Raw genomic sequence first — 23,402 nt, forward strand, 5'->3', positions numbered from 1 at the left:
TTACCAATATACTCACGGACCACTAGGGGGCGCTCACGGACCACCAGTGGTCCGCGGACCACACTTTGAGAAGCACTGGTTTAGAGAAGGAGACATCTCTCCTAACGTAATCTGCAACACTAGATATATAATAACTAGCACAACAGAAACGAGTATCTGATATGAGGGTGAACTGGCCTTTTCACCACAAACATTTCAGATTAGAACATATCTTTTTTGAAAGCATATTTTTGCTAAGGTATAAATCTTATGGATTAGGTATAAATCTTAGGAATTAAGCACTCACAAGTTGCTTTCCAGTTCCACTTCTTGTTTGTCAGTTGTTTTCTGAGTGTGTGTGTTTAGTTCTGCTGGTTTCTGGGCTTCATTAGTGTTATTGGTTCAAAGTGCTTTGCGGCTTCAAACAAACAACTCAAAACAACTCCATTTCTCTTTATAGCTCTTCCTATCGCTCCCATTGGCCCACCTTCCCCGGTCTCTCTTTCTCTCTCTCTCTCTGCTAATTTCGTATTTTCGTAGCTTTTTCAGCGCCTACCTACACTCCTCTGTCAGTTTCACCCCCTCACATCCTGTCTCCATCTTCCTCCTCTCCGTTTGTCTGTGTCTTACTCATTGTCAATTCTTTCATCTATTTCACGTCCCTCTCCTCCTACTTTCCCCAGTCTGTCTGATGTGTTGTTGGGCAGGCTGAAGCTCTGTGTGCTCGTAATGAACGCTCGCACGCACACGCACACACACACACACACACACACACACACACACACACACACACACACACACACACACACACACACACACACACACACACACACACACACACACACACACACACACACACACACACACACACACACACAGGGAGAGTGCCCCTGAGGCCAGAGGGGCACATGAAAGAGGTAACTGAGCGCAAGGGCTATACAGGCGATCCATGAGTTCTCTGATCAGAGCACCTGTCAGAGTGAGTGTGTGTGTGTGTGTGTGTGTGTGTGTGTGTGTGTGTGTGTGTGTGTGTGTGTGTGTGTGTGTGTGTGTGTGTGTGTGTGTGTGTGTGTGTGTGTGTGTGTGTGTGTGTGTGTGTGTGTGTGACAGGATTGGACGATCTAAGGCAGTCGTCGAGGTGACTTCAGATTTACCACAGTCCACAGATGAAAAACCTTGCCTCACACACTTAAACACACACTTACAATGCATGGCGTAATCCCACACTCTGAGCGGTGCTTCAGCTGTGGAAGCACATCTCCATGTGAACAAGGAGATTAACATAAGAGAGGCCAAGTGCCCTCACTTCACGGCTGTTTTGTAATCTGGAAGTGAGATCTTTTCCAGATTATCTGCACACACACACAGAAACATGTCGGTGTTTCTGAACGCAGCCCGCTCTTACATTTCTGGTGTGCTGTGTGAACAGGTTTTTGATTTGGTGTGTGACTTCAAGTGCTCAGATCGGCAAACATGGCACCACTATGTTGAGTCGAATGGGCCCACGTGCACGAGTAGTGAGTCCTTCTTTAAAATGTACTGCAAAACAACTACTGTTGGAGAATGAACTATTTGTATGCCTCCTGTAGCACCTTGGGATTGCTGTTAGCAATGAAAGGTGCTTTATAAATCGAATTTATTATTATTATTATTATTAAGTGGCTCAACAGTTATCTTTATATATTTCTAGGACACAGTTACAAATGAATGAATGTCTGTACTTGTATGCCCTGCTTACATCTTGTTTAATACAGAAGTGTTCAAAATGTGTCAAGATTCCTCTCTTTTATTATCCTGTAAAACATTTAAAGATGAATAAATGTGCCTTTAATGTCCACTGAACATGATGTTGGACAAGAGAACAATGTAACCTAGCCGTGTCAGTATCAACATGTGTCCTACGCTCAGTGTTTTTATTCATAGGACAATGAACAACATCGCCAAACTAATGTTTGAGAATTGCGCCAAAAGCAAGAGGGGGGGAGGAGGAGAACTTAAACCGATAAACAGGATATTTTAACATTACTGAAAGTACTATTCCATAAGTCTGCAGAGAGCCAGCTCAATGATGACCCATGTGATCGTGTATCCACAGCACACTGTCTTAAGGTCGTTTGGTATTTCATTAGAGTAGGAGAGTACGTCACACATCCAGTGTATAGCAACATGTTGAATGCCATTATCAACAGATATCGGCATGTTTTACATTTAAAGTGATAGAGCCGCTCCAGTGAAAGGAGACGTATATCATACCCAGTAACATTAAGGGTTAGTCCATATACAGTACTACGAGTAAAGCAGCAAGCTCACATTGACACGCTTTAACAGTTACAGGCAGCTGTGCCCCAGAGCCAGACCAGGCTGAGAGAACCGTTTGAATCCCACCAAGCACACACTGTGGCTTCAAAGCAGGAGAGTCAAATTATTTGTGATGCCAAACTCATAATGTTGCCTGTACGCGAGGTGTCTGCTCTGTTAGTCTGTTTGTTGTCTGTCAGCAGGAAACACCACTGGCTCACTTTTCATGAAACCTGCTTTAAAGGGTGGTCCAGCAGGAACCTGTTACATGTTGGAGTAGATGTTTGCATTCATGTGGTGTTGGGATCATTCCTGACTGAGAACATGCAGGGAAATGCTCAGAAACAGATAGCAAGATTAAACTATCCAAGCAATACCATCTTAGTTAAAGTGGACCTATCATGCTATAAATAAATAAATACAAATATATAAAAAACATGTCTATGAAGTGCTTTGCTCAAAATACCAAACAGATCACGCATTCTAGCCATGCCTCATATCCCTCTATTTCACTTCCTGTTTCAAAAGTGCTGATTTGGGGATAAAGCTTTAAAAAAATTGATAAAAAAAATTGATAAAAAAAAGGAGGGGGCTGAGCTCATGCGGCAGATTCTGCGGTGATGAAACGCCATATCATGGATTATCAAGGATTCTCTCTGAAACAGTGTGGAGCTCAAAGGCTTTCTCTCTTGCCGGTTATACCACAAGGTGAGTTCCTTTTTACTTCCTGCTTCTTCACACACATGCTCTCCAGTACAGGTTAGCTCTGAGTGTTAGCGATGCTAATGTAAACATGCACCGACCATATTACGTCCGAAACAGTCGTGCATGTTTTCTGATAGCAACGTTTCTGATTGGGCCGTTGGTATAAAGCCAGCTTACATTTCTGATGTTACGTCATATCGGACGCGAATCTGTATCAGCTCTGTTGTAGCCCCGTTTTTAGAGATTTGAGTACGGAGGAAAAGAGAGAGGGTTTTACTTGCTGACGCTGCGTGAGTTCCCTGACTCACCGGGGACACATATTTATGTATACAAGACATCAGAATGTGCCTTTTGCAATATAGGTCCCCTTTAAAGTGTCCGACATCAAGCCTCAAAGCTCATGAGCACATCAGGTAAAAAAACTGCCCAACCTCGGGAAGCATGAGCAGTGTTGGAAGAAGTACTCAGATCCTTTACTTACTCTAACTAAAAGTACCAATACTATGGCCTAAAAATACTTCACTACAAGTAAAAGCCCTGATTTCCAAATGTCACTTCAGTAAAAGTACAAAAGTATTAGAACCTTACCTTACCTAAGTAAGTATCAAAAGTAATAGTCGTCACGTAACTGTATTTAGTTACTTTCCACCACTGAGCAGCACATTCATTAGCTTTTATTTTATTTTATTTTTTTTTATTTTTTTTTTAAATTGTACGGTGTCCTTGGGTGTCATGAAAGGCGCCTAAAAATAAAATGTATTATTATTATTATTATTATTATTATTATTATTATTATTATTCAGTTATCATTGGCCTTGGCAAAGTGTGATTCTAGTTGTTTTAAAAGTGCTGCCGACCTTTGACTTCCTGCTGTTACCGTGGAACACTGTTTAAAGTAAACTATGTTTTGGTTGAAATGTCAGACAGAGATGCCAACAGAATGTAAAGGGGATCTGATCTCCTGCATCATGTGATCTCAGTGTCAATGAGAGCACACACAGTGAATCCAGCTGTACCCTTCTCAGCGCTCATCCGCCTGACAGCTCTCTGGCACTGAAGAACTGTGGATTTGGCGCCGGCATAAAAGAGGAAGACAGGTAAATGATATTCCAATGTGTCATCTCTTCAGAGAGAGCTCGGCGCTCCCTCAGGAAGCGTCTGATGAATATTAATGTGTGGTAACAACAGTCGCTGCGCGCCAGGCCTGTCAGGTCTGGAGACAGGTTTGTGGTTTGAGGGCAGAGAGCGTCACCTCTCCTCCTCTCTCAGCTTTGTCAACTTGTTCTCCCTCTGTGCTACACGGGGGCTTTGTCGCTGGGCTCAGGATTTCTCCCGCTTTGATATATTCCCCAGGTTGCCTTTGGTGTGTACTTCACAGGCGCTGTGGCAGCACTCACTAACACACTCCTGACGATTGTGTTTTTTCTCTTTTAAGCCACTACCGTACCTGCCATCCTTCCTAAGTGTCCCATGAGAGACATGGCAACAACGAGAATAGATAAATGGCCTTGATTCATCTTTAATTAGCATGTGCGCTAATGTCTGATAAAATAGCATATTCATTGTGGCTTTATAGAGTTATTATGAAGAGCACCTGCGATGGTGTCATTTAGAAGTAAGGGCTTTATTTCAAAAGAGAAATAAGAACACAACGAGCTGGCTGGAAATGATCATGTTTTTTATATGTTTTACATACCAAAGCAAATTCCTCATATAAGTAAACCTATTTGGTAAGAAAACAGATTCTGATTATACAACGATAATGAAGAATAGAGCTGTTACATTTTGGACTTGCTGCCCTGACTAATCATTAGCACTCTTTGAGGGGTCCTCCCTGTCTGATTGTCTACAGGTGTGCTGGAGGCAGAGTATCCCCCCCTCCCCAACTGATTACCTCCCACAGAGACTCACCAGCCAGCTCCACGCTGCCAGACCGCAGAACCTGCTCGTCAGCCAGTTCAATATTAGTGATACCGGTTCTCCTCTTTTCCCTTGCAGTCCTGTCTGCTCCAGCCCCTGTGGACCGCTCAGACCCTGACCCATAACCCCCTCCCTGGACCCCCTCCCATTCGGCTCCCCTTCACACCCCGGACTCCCCATCTCAGCTCGGATCAACCACGCATTTTTCAAACAATAAACCTTTTTTCAAAGCTACTCCTGCTACAAGACCCATGTCAGATCAACATCGATTTCATATATGTCTCACCTCAGCCCTGCTGGTGGAAACATATCAGATGTAAAGATCACACTGTACGGATTTTATCCACACACACACACACACACACACACACACACACACACACACACACACACACACACACACACACACACACACACACACACACACACACACACACACACACACACACACACACACACACACACACACACACACACAATGGGGGGGGGGGGTTCTTTGTGTTCTGTGCGCTCTTCATATTTACAGTAGTTCCACACTGAGCTGACAGAGGCAGTGGATGCCATGTTGTCAGAGCTGATTGGCGTTTAAACGGGCGTGCAGTGTTTACTCTTTGTTTGTTGTGACAGACCCCAGATCAGCTGTCAGCAGCTGTCTGTCAGGAAGCCTTCAGCCTGATCCCACTGAAGAGGAACTGTATTTTAAGTAATACCTTGCACCTCACAGTTTATATGTTTGATATGATTGATGATATATAATGTAATCCCATGTGTTCCTCTTTTATATTTTCAGGCCTTTCAAAGCTTTGTCTCTGCTCTGGTCCAAATCAGTTTCAAGTGTGGGTTCCACTTGGTGTTGTTTCATTTAAAACAACTAGAGTCCTTATTAAAAGCCACATGAAAAATCCACTCTGGTTCATTGCTAGTTTTGGGCGTGCCTGTTCAACATGGTCCGATTGTCCGGCTACTGTGACTGTGGCACAGTTGTAGTTTCAGTTTGATTGTTTTCTGTTTCATTTTAAAGTTTTATTTCAATGATGTCTGTTTTTGTTATGTCTTTGTGTATTTCCCCCCTGTTTGATAGTGTCTCCTGGCGTTATTAGTTACACCAGGTTCCCATAAGCCCTGAAATCACGTGTCCTCATGTACACCTGCACTTTATCTGCACTTTAAAGTGTTTTCTGGTAAAGGTGGGGTAGGTAATTCACTTCAGAAACACTTGTTGTTATTTCCCATGGATGCTCTTAACATCCCGATGGCAATGAATACATTAAATGCTTTGACTATAAATACAAACAAAAAATTCATTTGTGGAAGCCGTAGCGCTGTAAAAAGCACGACCAATCATCTGAGCCGGCCCGGCTAAAGTAACTGGACGGCCTACCTGCCTGTCAGCCTTCCATCTGTGCACAAACTTATCTCGTGCCCTCATTGGTCATGTGTGCGTTCGTGTGTGTTGGAGGAGGGGCTCTGTGAGGAAGGGGCAGATTTTTTTCCCCCCGCTACATACTTTCAAATTCTAGCGCACTCGAGCTGGTTTCTCCATTCTTACCTACCCTACCTTTACGTCTTCCTGTCTCCTGCGTTTGGGCCTGACCCCTCCCCTCCTGCTGACAGCGGTGGTCTGTAAAGCCCGCGTCACACTGTCCCGAAATGGACACCAGATGGACACACGAATATGGAATTGTGAATTTCGCACAAAGATGGCCCCGAAGTTGGTCAACAGCCAAGCAACAGCCGAAGCAAGTACGATGCCTACAGAAGGCCACATGATGGCACCCACACACCATACCGAACCACACACGGAAATATGGTCGTAGACTTTACTGATGATTTAGAATGTATCCAGACTCAACGTAAGAGCTTGTGCCTCTTCGGGGGGTGCTAATATTTAAACATACACTTTATTCTTTACTTTCTCCGTCTTTATATGTAGATTAGAAGATATTACTTATCTCCGTCATGTTGTTTCCATAGCAACAACAACTTCCTGTCAACAGCGTAAACTCACCTTCAAAATAAAAGCATCTAAATAAAACAGGAAGTTAACCTGAATTACATTTAAGACATACAACTGCAACGAAAGTAACAAAAACAATGTAATATCCTTTTCAGTTTCACAGAACACAAATTGGGTTATTTACATAATATGTTTACATGATTTTGTTGTGCAATAAATGCAATCTCGATGTCATCGTACTATAATACGATGGCTACACGACGGCATTGCGAGGGCTTCACGTAGTCGTGTTGCCTTCCAAAGACAGGGTCGGTGTCATTCGTGGGCCATGCCCCCCCAAATGAGTCACTGTGCCCCCCCAACGCAGGGTGGGCAAGCCTTGCCACTTTGCCGTTTTTTTTTGTAATCATATAAGTGATATTACGTTTCCACTAAAGGTTTTTTGTGTGAAATAAATCAGAAATAAAGAATACAAATATAAAACACAGCCTGAGCTGTGCTCACTGCTGCTCTCTGATTGGTGTGTTGCTTGACCAATGACCCCCGACCTTTGTTTTGTTATCATTACGTGGCTGTGTGTTTAGATGAAAGCCCGGTGGCGATCTGTTCATCTGTTACACTGATTATACAGAAAAGCCATCGAAAATAATATGATATACAGTACAGTACAAGTAGCCTACTTCTGGGTCTCTGTGTGTCATTCAAGCTCGGCTCTGTGTGTGTGTGGCACGAGCGCATTTTGTGAGTGCTCGAGCGGTAACGTGGAATGTTGTTGTTAGCATCTGGTTAGCTAGCTATGCTAACGGATATAAAGAGCTGTTTCTACAACAAGGTGGAAGAGAGTCCTCTCCTGTCAGACTGAGAGGATCGTATAACCTCAGCTCAGTGAGATAAGGACTCTCTCAGTGTTTAGATAGTTCACTTATACTATACTATACTATAGGACAGTAACACAAGAATACAGTTTAAAAGGGAAGTGATTAGTAAAATATCCATAAAGAAAAAGTACATCTGTGTACAGCTCTGTTTCATATGGATGCTGAGAGATGTAGGCTAACCATAGATCTCTTCATTTTGCTCTCAAAGTGCACCAGATTGATGCATTTAACTTCAATATTTTAAAATAATCTTCCCGGGGGAGCATGCCCCAAGACCCTCCTAGAGGAGGTTAGGTCCATCCCCACCTAAAACATGTTCATATGGATAGCATACTAAATACATTTGCACACTTTTTGTATGGTGGCCTATGTCTCAAAATCAAATCAAGTTTTATTTATATAGCACATTTTTAAACGATTTTTGGTCGAGCCAAAGTGCTGTACATATAATAAAAAATAGCCTACAGTAAAGACACTTTACAGCAAATACAACAGCACAGTTTGTGCAGAATATCAGTATGAGAAAACGACACCCTCTGTCCTTATATGTTTCTGTTTTGGTGGTCGTGCCACAACCGTGCATGCATGCAGAAGTCATAGGTGCGCTATACAATACCACTACACGCCTGAAATGTGTGTGAAAGACAATAGGCTTTGTAAGGAAATATTTGTATGTATTCATGTTAGTAAACTATGAATAAGCTTAAAATGGGAAAATGATTTGTGTAAAAACTGTGAGCTGGTTTTGGGGCCTGTTAACATGTGGTTTTTGAGGACAAAGGAAGAAGGGGGAAGGTGAGGAGTTGACTTACAGTCAACTCAGATCTAGGAGATAATAAAGCTAAAGCCACTGTGATTGGGAAACTTAAGAAGTGAGGTGTTGGTGATATTTGGGCAGCCAATCACGGAGGTCTGGAAGGGAGGATCAGATAACTCCTCCCATTGTTAGCGATGTATTAAACACAGGAACCACGCTGTGTGCTCTCTCTCTTTCCTCTGGCTGGCTCACGTGAGTATCAGGTAAATGTGGGATCCCAAAGATAACTGTATTGAATTTGTACTGTATTGATTGTATTGCATTGTCATATTACCATTAAAGTAGATTATTGTTAACGGTTAATTGTATGCTCTGGATTCCTTCCTGTAAGATATCAGCTTGTTTAGGGACGCGCGGAGATTTGAAAAAGCGGACTAGTAATCCCTATAAATCTCTATCAGCTTCACAGCATGTTTTTTTAAATTGAAGTTGGTGTTTGTGTGTTGGTTGTTGACGGCAGTGTGTGCCCCCCCTTGGTAAATTATTTCCCCCCCCCATTCGATTTGTTCTAGAGCCGACCCTGTCCAAAGACAATCGGGCAGCTTCTTGCTTCTTTCGTATTGTCTTCGTGAGGCGAACAATACCCGATGGCACCGATGACCAGACGAAGATGACACAATTTGACAAGATGCCCTCACGAGTGCCTTATGAGGGGCAAAATGGACACACGAATTCAACACGAAAATGAACCTTCGCAAGGTCCTTCGGCAAGTTTTTGGCATACGAAAGATTTTGCCACCGCTCACGGAGTTACTGCCGGAGCCTGAGAAACTCCACCGACGGTCATACGATGGCTTAAGATGCCTTCACGAATGGCCTGATGTTGTTACGATCAGAGCCCAATTTGAACATTTCCTTTAGCGTGTGTCCATCTAGTGTCAATTTCGGGGACAGTGTGACAGGGGCTTAAAGGCCCGCTGAGGACGCCATGTTAGATTGATCCACAGATCCTAAAGCCCCGGTCATCCTGATCTCATGCGTTCAGATAATCAACTCAAAAGTTAAGCTCACATGAAATAACGCTCATGTTAACATGATGCGTTTCATGGCATCTCATCAGAAGGTGTTAGTCTGTGGAATAACTGTAACGATGCACTGAAATATTGTCCAAGTCTATCTAAACTGAAAGTATTATTTAGGAGCCAAATCATTAATGGTTATGAACAGGACTTGTAAAATCCCATTTGTTGTTATTTCTTGTAATTGTAAAAAGTAATTTATTTTTGATTGTTTTGTAAAAAAACAAAAAGCAAACAAATTAACAAGACAAACATGTCGCTGATGACGATGACCTAATGTGTTATTTATAAGAAAAATATATGCTAGAGGGGGTAGGACCAGAAACGTTTTTTTTAAGCTTCTTCTTGCCCCTGTTGAACATGACAGAGACTATCTGAGAATTATTATTGTTGTTTCTTTTTGTTGTACTTTGTTATAATTATCAATTTGAGTGAGAAAAGAAAAAAGGAAAAAAAGAGAATATATATATATATATATTATTGTTGTATGTTTTTGTTTCTGACATGTTCAATAAACTGACCAAAAATAAATAAATGTGTAAACATTAAAGTCAGCTTACATTTTCATAAATGTATGCATGCTGCTTTGTTCATGGTTTGTGCTAACATTAGCAAACATGCCGCTCAGAAGTGCAACAGGTAAAGCAGCGTGTATTGTACGTGTCTTGCTGAGGAGGAGATATTGTGTTTTACCTTTCAGGACATACAATGTGGCACTCCAACGACATGAAGGTCACTGAGTGGGATTCGGCATCTAAACAGTAATCTGTCGCAGTATTGTTTGTCTTTTGTTGACTCAAATTCAATAAAAAAGGCCTTGGGGACCTTCTGTGTCATCTATATATTCCAAGAAAGGTTTAGAGAATATAACTGCCACTTTTATATACATGTGTATATTTTAAAATGTCATCCCAAAATGTCTCCTTTGGGATGAACAAAGAGGATTTCAGCTGGTAAAAAACCCACTTTTCTTTATACTCAGTTAGAGTGCAGTATTCACATGAACGTGAACGAATGCGTCTCCGGCCACATGCCACAAACTATGCATGTTAAATAATTGAAGTGCACATAACATAGCTGCGATAAACAACATGTATCCAATCACAGCATGACATGTCTTCTGTCCGCACTCACTCTGCTCTTACCTGGTCCCAGTCTATACTGCGGAAAAACGTGTGTGACTTGATATCTGTGTAGCCCGTCTCGACCTGGCACCCCAGCCGCTCCTTGGGATCCTGTTGGGACCAAAACAGCTGGTCAGCGAGATAAACAGGAGCATCTGTATTTCAAATAGAGACTAGTCGTTATAATTCAGCATCTGCATGTAAACAACGCAGGCCTACTGTCAGGGTGACTATACGTAGCTCTGCACTAATAAAGTCCAGGGGGGGGGGGTGTCAAAAGATAGCATTCACCCCATTTCCATATTAGATGTTAATAAGAGAAAGAGCCAACGTGGACAATTAGCAATAATGCTGGCCACACATGTTTCATCATGTTTGTGTGCACATGTGGCCCCCCCGCTGCCGCTCAGCTCGGACTGCGCTCTGTTCATCACAACAATTATTCTGAAGACTTAAAGAGAGGAAGTGCGTGTGAAGGCTCATGCTAACAGATACACTAAGACGTCACACACACGCAACCTTGTAGTCGGTAACAAACTGATTAAAAAAAATATATATATATATTTCTTAAAGGGCCGTACCAGTGTAGTGTTGTTACTACAAATCATAAACGTAGTGTGTCCGGCCACTTCCATGTATGTATAGGCTTGAAACCAGAACGAGTCAAATAATAACTCTAGTGTTATATTACCTGTTTATTTTCTTCAACAGATTTCATATGAACACCAGCAGCTCATTGGCTCACAGATGTATCTGAACTGAATTACAATTACTTGGAAAAACCATAAGTAAGTTCTTAAAAAAGGACATACTTGGTGCTCTCGTTAGTGTGTGTGGTCACAGGACAATGTGTGTGGATCAAGTGAAAATAAAGTGTGTTATAAACGTGAACATGTACCCAGTCCAGCAGTGTGATGGCAAACAATCAGCATGTATGTTGTACTATTGCCCCAATGTGTTTTACATCTTACACTTTAAAGTAATGTACATTGTTTTGTTGTGGTACACACTAAACTTTAGTATTAACATGGTTTCCACTTGTATTTATTTGCATTGTATTTGATATTGAGTCAATTAAAAAGGATGGTAAGTAATCAGTTTACATTAATTACATGTTCTGATACCGAGATAAGTTTACATGTTGTACAGGTGATTGGTAATGGGAACTGATACACTGGTTATTATTAGGATGGCACCATTACTGTAGCACAGGACAACATCATACATACTGGCCATGATCCTACACTGAGCCGCAGTGTGCGCACGGACGCACGCACGCACGCGCACACACACACACACACACACACACACACACACACACACACACACACACACACACACGGAGGGCTGTGTTGGGAGGGACTGCTCTCACCTTGTTTAGAAAGCCCTTCAGCACGCTGGCAGCTTTCACTGACAGAGACCTTGGGATGCGAATGGGCTTCTCAAGAATTACTATTGGAGAGAAGAAGAGAGAGAGAGAGAGAGAGAGAGAGAGAGAGAGAGAGAGAGAGAGAGAGAGAGAGAGAGAGAGAGAGAGAGAGAGAGAGGGAGAAAGGAGGGAGATCGTGAGTAGGGAGGAGGATGATTCATAGTCCAACCTGCCTGTGGGTGACCATGTCTGCTGAGTGGGAGTCAAAGGAGGGAGGAGATACAGAGGACTGTTCTCTTCTGATGGTCTGCACACGGCCTTGAGACTCCCACAGCTTTACACTGTCACGCAACCGAGAACAAAAACTCGGTGGAAAATTGTTTTCCCTCAAAATGTAAAAAGGTTATAGCTCCACCTCACACTGTAGCGCTTCAATGCACAGCTCACGGTCCCATTGTCAGTGAGTGCACGTGTACTCTCCATCACTACCATGTGCCAGAATAACAGGAGGGACAGAATAGTGTACACTTTGAATCGGACATGGTGTGCTCGGATCAGGTGTTTCTTTTGAGCCGATTTCAGCTGGTAACAAAACCACTGTTATGTATACTCAGTTGAAGTGCAGTAATGTGAATGAATGAGTCTCCAGCCACATGCCTCATCACGCTATTAGTGCATTCTTTTCCCTGGGTTTTGCCTCTCAGGCTACAGGCTTTTTGTTCCGTCTCATTTGTCACCTCATGTTACTTGTTTTATACGTTTCATGTTTTTCTGCAGCTGTTATTTATTAGTCATGTTTCTACTCAGGTGGACAACATGTATTATCGTACCGGGGTGTTCGGGGTCAGGATGATCTGCAGACTGGTGCTGAAATAAAGAAGTGCCTCAACTCCGTCTTTAATGACGGTTTTTAATGATATCTGCCAGAATTTGAACTGTTGTTCGTAGTTAAGATGCAATTAAAATATGACTTATGATACTCCATGGAGGAAAATGACTTTAGATAAGGTTCATTAAATTAACATTTTTGCCTTTTTTACTTCAAAATGTAAATGAGTGTAAATCAGGTCTATTGACCATAAATAAAACTATATATTAATAAGATGGAATGAAGTTGGCTAAAAAGGTGTAAAACAGAATACGGTGATTCATTATATAAGCTTAATAAAGAGTCAACAAAAGTAGCCAGGAAGACAAAACAAAGGTTACAGAACCATTATTCTGGAAAGCACAATATCCAACTTTGTCATAATGTATTATTTGCTAGATTAATATAAATCGAAATAAATACAACAAACAGAATTCACCAAATTCCATAGTTTTATTTCAATGTGTCCCTCCAGCTTTAACTTTGCTTGGTGTTTGTTTAATGTCGTAAAATAATCCTCTCACTTGTCAGGGAAAGGACACCAGAAACAGAAGAGCACCGCCATGTTCCAACACCACATTAAAGCTGAATACATATTGGTACACAACGGTAAGACTAGTTTAGTTATTTACAGCCGATTTGAGCTTATGATAGATATACAGAAATACTGTTCTATTCATTCAGCCTGATGAATACTCAGAGAGATAACTGGGGAAAAGCTACTTGGTTGACCTGGAGTGAAGATGTTAGCGTTTCTAATATATTTCTGTTATTAAAATTGTACATGCTATTATGTGCTTGGCTCCCCACTGAGTCAAATGTATGTGTGTCTGAAGCTATGGGGTTGCAGCACTGGGACCCGGAGCAGGGCTGGCACGGGGTCCATAGGTGGCATATGGCTGGGCGGCACCTGTAGAGAACGGGTTGGTTTCCGTTGGCAGGAACTGGTGTAAGAACCTGCTGCTCCACCAGCGAGACGGCAGGAGGACGGGCTGGTGGCAGATGCTAGCCGCGAAGCCCTGACTGCCACAGCAGAGACATATTGCGTCACACGAGGCTATATGGAGGAATTTCTGTGATACAGGACTGTGTGGGTGGCTGTGTGAGAGAGGGGGGTCGAGGGAGGGGGTCTATGTGAGGCTACCATATGGCTCCAGGAACACAAATACAGATAATAGAGGGTGTGGTCAAACCAAAACCTTGTTTCCTTTGGTCCGAACCAAAGTTAGCTTTGTTGTTATTGTGTATTAAGTTGTGTCGCTTTTCAATGTAATGTCATTTCCTTGAGAACTGGCCGATCCCGAGACGGTTAAAATCTCACATTGGTGAATGTTAATTACAATATTGTGGTAAACCCTTGAAGGTAATGCATTTGTTTTACAGTCGCTCGTCTAAAACGTGGCTTTTATCCAATGACTGTTTAGAAAGCAAGACAGGGATATAACCATTACCCTGATTCACATTAGGGTCAGATGTCCATCAATCAACCAAGTCTGGAAATGTATGTACTCAGAGGTGTAGTGGGTGGAGGCCATTTGGAGGCATTTGCCCGAGTGTCTTTTCAATGGCGTATGGAGGTAAATACAAGTAAAGCACTACTACATGCAAGACTCACAAGAAACGCCTGGCTCAAAAAGAACTTTTTTTATAGATGCATTCCTCCTGAATCAAATGAGTATTTATTGTGTCTCGTCAAATGTGTTAGTTATGTTTATGTATTATGTTTATGTATTATGTCTGTTTATTTAGGGTCTTCATCTCTAGTCAGTCTCTGAGTTTATTGTCATGTCTCGTTTTCCATTTCCTGTATTTTGTACTTACCTCTTGTCTTTCATTTCAGGCCCTAACCCTAACCCTAACCGGATAATCCAAAGATCAGCTCCTAAGTTCTAACCCTATCTCCTATCCCTTGACCTCTGAGTGAAACGTCACGGGGTTAAGGGATAGTGGATAGGAGAATTCAAAAGGACTTAGGAGAAGAGACTGCGGTACTTTAGAGAATCGACTGCACTTTCACTATCCGACGTGTTTATGATGCGCCAGCGGACGTCATGAATGTGCGTCTGCTGCTGTGGGGAAACCATGGAAACCACAGTTTTCTATACAGCGGACTACAACATGGATGCTTAATAAGAACGAGGGACTACTGTGAACTCATCTAGAGACTCTGCTCCGTGCTCTGATGCTGCTGCTTTGCTTTATGAACGAGGACAACAGAGAAACATATTCTTCATGACCAAAGTTGGAATTTAAATAAAAAAGGAAAGTGAAACTTCTGCTCGTCACCCTCTCCCTCCGGTCCACATTAATACCAATGATCCCAATACGTATGATTGTATGAACTAAAGATCTTAAAATCAATACAGATGTATTTATTATAAACGTTAGTCCTTAACACCTATCACGGTGTATATCACCATTCAAGCATCTTTTAAAAGTTGAACAAACTCCACACAGCTCAGTAAAGACTGTGAAATGTTATTCATTTCTCTTTTTGATTATAATACTGATGAACGTTCAGAACAAAGCACTTTGGCAACTTACCACCTATGTTTTAAAATGCTTTATAAGCACCGTAACTTTCATGATATCATTTCTCGGTCATAATCGGTTGTTTCCGTGAACGGCCGACTGTTGAGTGACGGCAAATGCTGCGCCTGCAAGGCATTGTGGGGCAGCATTTTCTCCTCTCCTTTCGTCAAGAGAGGTCCAGTGGTTCCTAAGTTAAAGGAGGTTATAAAGGAAATTTGAAATCTCCTGTCCTATCATCTAGAGCAGTGGTTCCCAAACTTGTTGTGTCCAAGGCACACCAAAGGACAAGTACAAATCTCAAGGCACACCTATTGTGCAAAATAGCCCTTATAACACGTGTTATCACTCATATCATGTAAAATATCTGTAAATGTGCATAATTATTTACTAATGCCAAATAAAATGTGACAAAGACAACTATATTACGAAATATTTCAGAAATTAATTTGAAACTTTATCAAATTAGGCTTCATCAAAGCAGCAACACACTGATTTACACCAGACAGGTCACACAATTAAAAATGAGGCAAAGGAAACTCAGCAGAAATTCAACTGTCAATGCAAGGAAGCTGCACTGTGGTCCTGAACTACAAATTATAAATGTAACATTTCAGCAATCAGCATTAAAACATGTGCTATTATAAATATTTTGCCGACTTACAAATTAGTGAGATACATGTACCTGTCGGGGCGCGCAGAATTTTTTAATCCTTGGTGGCACTGAGGAGAAGGCCACTCGCAAGTCCTGTTCAACAGAGAGCCGTGACCTCCTGTTGTTCTTCATGTAAATCAGAGTAGAGAACGCCAACTCCAGAGATGGGGTCGTTACTAAAAAAATGTAATATATTACACTACTTCGTTACTTTACTCGTTACTTTACTCGTTACTTTACTCGTTACTTTACTCGCCGAGCACGTACGAACTGCGCATGCGTGAGTGGCAATAACTTTCCTTACCAGCAGGCGGCGGTAGTGTGTATTTGTCATTCAAAACAGGCAACAACCGGAAGACAGAGAAGAAGAACAGACTACGTGATATAAACAAACAACACATAGCGTGTGCGGTAGCTTCACCTTAGCATGTGTTCTTTGCAGGTGCTTGTTGAGGTTTGACGTGGTGTTTCCAGCAGTGGATAACAGCTTCTGGCCTGGACACAGTTTGCACCTCACCGTCACATTCCTGTCTATTCTTCGGACGAACTTCAAATAATGGGCATACCTCCATCCCTCGAAAGTTATCACTGACTCAGCCATGTTTATGCAGCACTGCACGTGGAGATGTGGACGCGCAAGTCGCGCAGATTACGTACATATAAACCTACAAAGTACTGATATAGTAAATTAAAAAATAATAATTTGTGTGTAGTTGTATATTGCAATAATAACGTATAATTGTCACAAAATCCCACGGCACACCGTTTGGGAACCACTGATCTAGAGCAGTGGTTCCCAACCTGGAGGGCACCACAGATCGCAGGGGGGGCGCCAGGCCTCAGATGATTTGAGGCCAAATATAATATTTAGACTTTTTTTTTTACATATAATTGTAAAGCAATACATGATTGTCACTAAAAAAAAAAACCTTGTCTCTACATTACAATAAAATATAAAAAAGAATTGATTAATTAATTTTAATAACAATTCAAGTTAGTAGCTATTAAAGGCATAAAAAGACTTTAATAGAAATGTTTCTTCTGCCCGTAAATTGTCCAAACCAGGCTTGTCTGGATAAGCGCATTTTTAAAACATAGTCATTTGTCCATGCCGGTTTCAGTTGGATTATTTGTCACAGTTGCTCCGATCAGATCGGTCTCCTCCATTTTGTAGATTAATTACGACTTTTGAATCCACATAAACACATCGGCAAAATCCGGCTTACTTTGAGCTTGTGTTTTAAACAGTTTAATCCCTCTGTGAATTGTTTCCACTTCCGCGCTGTCCTTTCATTTCTTCATACAGCGGGAATCCAAATGAATTAATCCAATAACCATCAAAGTCACTCCAATAGTGCTCCTTAATTACGCTTTCATCCTCCTTTAACAACATACTTCACATTCATCTAGTTTGTGACAGTAGTTGTAGCATTTTTGAGACTTTTAAACTTTAAATACCCCCCCCCCCCCTAGTGTGTGTGTGTCATTTGGGGGGGCTCTTGGGAAAAAAGGTTGGGAACCACTGATCTAGAGAATTGGAACGGCACTTATCATGGCTGCCACTGAGGGACTTCCGGGTCATTTCACTCCGTTAGGAAGGTTCCTAAGCTAAATGGACTATTCCACTTCAGCCCCTGTTTCTTGCTCCCCTTGTGTGCCATCATCAGTGTCTGCCCCGCCCCTGATTGTTTCCACCTGTTCCCACTCACCTCATGTTTAAATAGTCCTGTCTCTCCCCTGTCCTTTGTCAGTTCGTCTTGTTTGTTTCTCCGAATGGTCGTGCCAAGCCTCAGCTCAGAAAGGATCGCTTTCAATTCAATTTTAATTTTGTAGGCTTAAGTTTTTCTTAAGTTCTCTTTTTGTTATGCCTAGTTGTTTCTGCCTTTTGTTATTTCCAGTACCTACTCTGTTAAGAGGGATTACCTGATCTGTGAAATTAAAATGAAATTTTTTTACATTCAAGACTTTGTCTCTGGGTCGTGCATTTGGGTTAATCAGTTTGAGTCGAGATCCTGACAGTATTACCAAACAGATAAGGTTACAGCAGCTTAAATAATGAGCGTTTACCACACTGTGCAGAACACAAGTCAGTAGACTGTGGTAGTAAGCTCGCTCCTGTCAACCTAAAGTAAAGCCTTGTTATTAATATTTAAGAGCAAATAAATGTTTATTTGTTAGGGTTACATGGACATTAAAATGTCAATCTGAACTAGGTCTTATCATTACAGTAATATGTCTCACATTGTCCCACACAAACACACTCTTTGTCCCACATGTGGCTTGTTGGCCCCTGGCCCCCCTGGCCCCCCTGGCTGCAGGCCTACACATAGAAGGGATGTATGGTAACTGCACGTAGCAGTGAGGGACATCCTCTCATCTGCACAAGTTCCACATCTACTCAAGGCTTTCTGTGGGCCTCCAAATATGTTCAAAACAATGTCCCCGACCGTATGTTCCCGCCTTTGAGACATGTGCACAGGTATCATTTGGAGACATACTGTATGTGTGGCTGGACACCATTCTCCGTAGATGCAGAATGATAAAATACCTTTATCATTTGACACTTGAAGCACTCACAGACACTATTGAGAGAAAATAAATAAAGTAACCGAGGCAAATTCCATCAGTGCATGCTCAAAATGCTGCTTCTCTTCAGCGTCAAAGGCATTGGCACGTTTACACAGAGCTGTAGACGGATGCACTGCGATGTACCGTGGGACATTATGAGGAAAGACTCACAACTCAGAACAGTTATTATGGCATCATTACTTTCATCCTTCATTTGGAAAACCATCAGATACAGCTATCCAACACAACAATGATCGGCAGATATAGAGCATTGTGGGATGTTGACACACATTTGTCTCTCAAGCGAACTGGCAATCGAAACCCCCGACGCCACAGCGTTACATTCATTACTCAAATATTCATTTCTTGCTCAGCTCACATGCAACAGATTTTCTTAATGTGCTTTAAAACAGTGGTTCTCAACTAGTCAGGCCTCGGGACCCACTTTTGGGTCGCGACCCACCAGTTGAGAAACACTGCTTTAAAACATTAAGAAACCAGTTTTTTTTTTTTTCTGCCTGACCACCATATCGTCATCCAATGGGGTTTAAGAGACCATATACTCTGCCAACAGAGTATTAAACTCATACATCGTCACTTTTGAGGTAGAAATAAACACAGACAAAAAATGTACATCAATAGGAAATAAAAACTAAATACCAAAATGAGTGCATGTTCTCCAACGGTTATTTTCCTTAGCCTTATTAAATTATATCACTAATGTAAATGCAACAATAAGTTATTCAAATGCCAATAAATCTCACAAACTAAAATAAAACAAGAGTGGATTGAGAGACGACAGCAAACTAAAGCTAATTAACATGTGAGAGAAATAACATTAGCTTTATTTCTGAGGTTCACTCATTTGAATGAAGCATACAGACCCATCTAAGGCTGCGGCCCCACGAGGACGAAAACGGCTAAATGCATAGGATTAACGCAAACGCAATCGCAAACGGCTTCCGTCCACATGCAATAATTATCCGGATAGTGTCTGCCCACACGAGACCGCTCCGTTTAGCTCCAACCGCTGGAGAAGCTGCAGTACATATGCAGGAGCCTGTAGGTGGCGCTGTAACTTCCTCCACAAAAGCAGCGAAGAAGAAGGTTGTCATGGTTGCCCTTCTGTTTATTCTCCGCGGTGGGGGCCGAGGGAACCGGGCAGAGTTTTTCGCCAGTCAGCGTGTATTAAAGTTGAAATCTTCCGGACAAAATTATAAAAGTGCCGGTCAAAGGTCTTCTTTGTTATTTATTGAGCTTTAAAACAAATGAATAACGCCTGGATTTACAAACACACATACATCCTTTACAGCCCAGAGGTGATTGTTATTGACATGGCATCTGTTTTCCACACTCTCAGTTATGCGTCACAAAGGGTTAAACTAACATGTTTTTGTTTAAATGGCACCAAACAGCCTGCCAGACGCTCTCAATACTCATATTTGATTTCCCAATATCCCTCTACTGCAGTGTTTCTCAAAGTTTTTCATACCAAGGACCACTTAACCAATAAAAAAACACTCGCGGACCACCTAACTCCACAAATATCAAAAAACACATCGTTTTTCTAGAACAGATTATAAATCACCTGAAAATGGTACAAACAAGTGGCAACATGTGTGATGAAGGTGTTGCGCTGGGCTATATCATGCAATCGAAAGTGCAACTTAACCTCCCTCCATTGCGGAGATATTCCCGCGAGAGTGCGGAAAACTGAAATGTATTTATTTATTTATTTCAATTGTGAAATGTTACCAATATACTCACGGACCACTAGGGGGCGCTCACGGACCACCAGTGGTCCGCGGACCACACTTTGAGAAGCACTGCTCTACTGCTAATCCATAAAGCACAGGATGTAGTGAGGAGCTGGAGACACCCCTGATCACGAAACAGGGACCGACATTACAGAATATAACTAAAAACTGCTGTATGACTTTTCTAAATAAACAACTTTAAAGTGAAAATATACTTTTGTAAATATGTATTTAGTGATTAAGAACTGCAGAAACATCCATCATTTATAATCCAATTTAAACAGTTTTGAGAAAGAAATACCCCCCCAAGGCTATTATTGTCTGTCTAACACTGGTTGCCATGGTATTTGTTCAGAAATGTATGATCTCCACAAGATGATTACAAATGATTTATAATATTTTCGCCAGCTCCTTCATCAGGACAACATTTTCCTCGGTTTTTATTCTGTTGGTCAAATTTCCATGCAGCATATTTTTTAAAAGCACAGTCGTGCCTCCCCAAAGAATGAAAACATGTTCAGACCCAGCTATCATTTGATCATTTATGATAGCTGTTTCATAATATTACTTTTTGGTATTGTTGCTTTAACGTTATGCCTCATAACCGTAAAATACATGTGTTTTACTGACAGCATTGATGAACTACACGTGCAATAAAAAGTAAAGCGCAGTAAAAGGGTTTCAAAATAATAACCTGTGTTTTCGCGGTCCTAGACGGCCGTGCCTACAGGTGTGTATCTCACATGTGTGTATCTCACATGTGTGTATCTCACATGTGTATATCTCACATGTGTGTATCTCACATGTGTGTATCTCACATGTGTATATCTCACATGTGTGTATCTCACATGTGTGTATCTCACATGTGTATATCTCACATGTGTGTATCTCACATGTGTGTATCTCACATGTGTGTATCTCACATGTGTATATCTCACATGTGTGTATCTCACATGTGTGTATCTCACATGTGTATATCTCACAGGTGTGTATCTCACATGTGTATATCTCACATGTGTGTATCTCACATGTGTATATCTCACAGGTGTGTATCTCACATGTGTATATCTCACATGTGTGTATCTCACATGTGTATATCTCACAGGTGTGTATCTCACATGTGTGTATCTCACAGGCGTGTATCTCACAGGTGTATATCTCACATGTGTGTATCTCACAGGTGTGTATATCTCACATGTGTGTATCTCACATGTGTGTATCTCACAGGTGTATATCTCACATGTGTGTATCTCACAGGTGTATATCTCACATGTGTGTATCTCACAGGTGTATATCTCACATGTGTGTATCTCACAGGTGTGTATCTCACAGGTGTGTATCTCACAGGTGTATATCTCACATGTGTGTATCTCACAGGTGTATATCTCACATGTGTGTATCTCACAGGTGTGTATCTCACAGGTGTGTATCTCACAGGTGTATATCTCACAGGTGTGTATCTCACAGGTGTATATCTCACATGTGTGTATCTCACAGGTGTATATCTCACATGTGTGTATCTCACAGGTGTATATCTCACATGTGTGTATCTCACAGGTGTATATCTCACATGTGTGTATCTCACGTGTGTATCTCTCACATGTGTGTATCTCTCACGTGTATCTCTCACATGTGTGTATCTCACAGGTGTATATCTCACAGGTGTGTATCTCACATGTGTGTATCTCACAGGTGTATATCTCACAGGTGTATATCTCACATGTGTGTATCTCTCACGTGTATCTCTCACATGTGTGTATCTCACAGGTGTATATCTCACATGTGTGTATCTCACATGTGTGTATCTCTCACATGTGTGTATCTCACAGGTGTATATCTCACATGTGTGTATCTCACAGGTGTGTATCTCACAGGTGTATATCTCACAGGTGTGTATCTCACAGGTGTATATCTCACAGGTGTGTATCTCACATGTGTGTATCTCACAGGTGTATATCTCACATGTGTGTATCTCACATGTGTGTATCTCTCACATGTGTGTATCTCTCACGTGTATCTCTCACATGTGTGTATCTCACAGGTGTATATCTCACAGGTGTGTATCTCACATGTGTGTATCTCACAGGTGTGTATCTCACATGTGTGTATCTCACATGTGTGTATCTCACAGGTGTATATCTCACATGTGTGTATCTCACATGTGTGTATCTCACAGGTGTATATCTCACATGTGTGTATCTCACAGGTGTGTATCTCACAGGTGTGTATCTCACAGGTGTGTATCTCACAGGTGTGTATCTCACAGGTGTGTATCTCACAGGTGTGTATCTCACAGGTGTGTATCTCACAGGTGTGTATCTCACAGGTGTGTATCTAACCTTGGAAGAGGTACTCCTCTGTGTTCATGTCAGGATTGTCGGTGATAATATCAAAAGGGGATCTCCCAGCCATCATTTCAAACATCAGCACGCCCAGAGCCCACCAGTCCACGCTGAAGCCTGGGGGGGGGCACAACAAAAACATTCTTAAGACAAACAAGACTCAGAGAAACTAATGATCATTGTTATGAATGACCAACTCAGGCATGTTTGGTCAAAGGTGAAAGATGTTCTCTCTGTCCACGCACTACTACTAAGACATGTGATGCAGTTAAGGCTAATTACACATCAGTGTTTAGTCCCTCTACTCCTGGGACATGTCTCCGTGCTCTCATGTTCAAAAAGCTCTTTATTTCTCTCATACGCCTGTGCTGCAGCACCTCTTTTCACCCTCTGTCTGAAACCAGAGCCCAGTCTGCTCTGATTGGTTGGCTCAACCGCTTAGAATTGTCCCGCCCCTTGGCCTATCACGTCCATGTGTTAGAGCACTAGCCAATAGAAGTACATGTTATATAGGGATGTCACTATATTAAGGAAGTAAACAGACCACTTGCATGCACACACACCTATAGAACACACACACTGCAGGAGAGGGAACACCCAACACACACAATAGGGCC

At 41.8% G+C, this 23,402-nt stretch overlaps 1 protein-coding gene across 4 annotated transcripts in view; it reads right to left on the reverse strand.

Annotated features, from left to right (window-relative positions):
• The window catches only part of prkcz (protein kinase C, zeta), a 176,774-nt gene that overhangs the window by 5,781 nt on the left and 147,591 nt on the right, over window positions 1–23,402 (reverse strand). For all 4 annotated transcript variants that reach the window (XM_034086343.1, XM_034086346.2, XM_034086344.1 and 1 more), the window contains 3 exons: window positions 22,783–22,902; window positions 12,070–12,149; window positions 10,719–10,808 (listed from right to left, as the gene is read on the reverse strand). In XM_034086343.1, the coding sequence (XP_033942234.1) occupies window positions 10,719–10,808; window positions 12,070–12,149; window positions 22,783–22,902 (290 nt within the window). The remainder of the gene's footprint in view (window positions 1–10,718; window positions 10,809–12,069; window positions 12,150–22,782; window positions 22,903–23,402) is intronic.

The sequence above is a fragment of the Pseudochaenichthys georgianus genome, chromosome 7, assembly GCF_902827115.2.
Source record: "Pseudochaenichthys georgianus chromosome 7, fPseGeo1.2, whole genome shotgun sequence".
NCBI classification, from domain to species: domain Eukaryota; kingdom Metazoa; phylum Chordata; class Actinopteri; order Perciformes; family Channichthyidae; genus Pseudochaenichthys; species Pseudochaenichthys georgianus.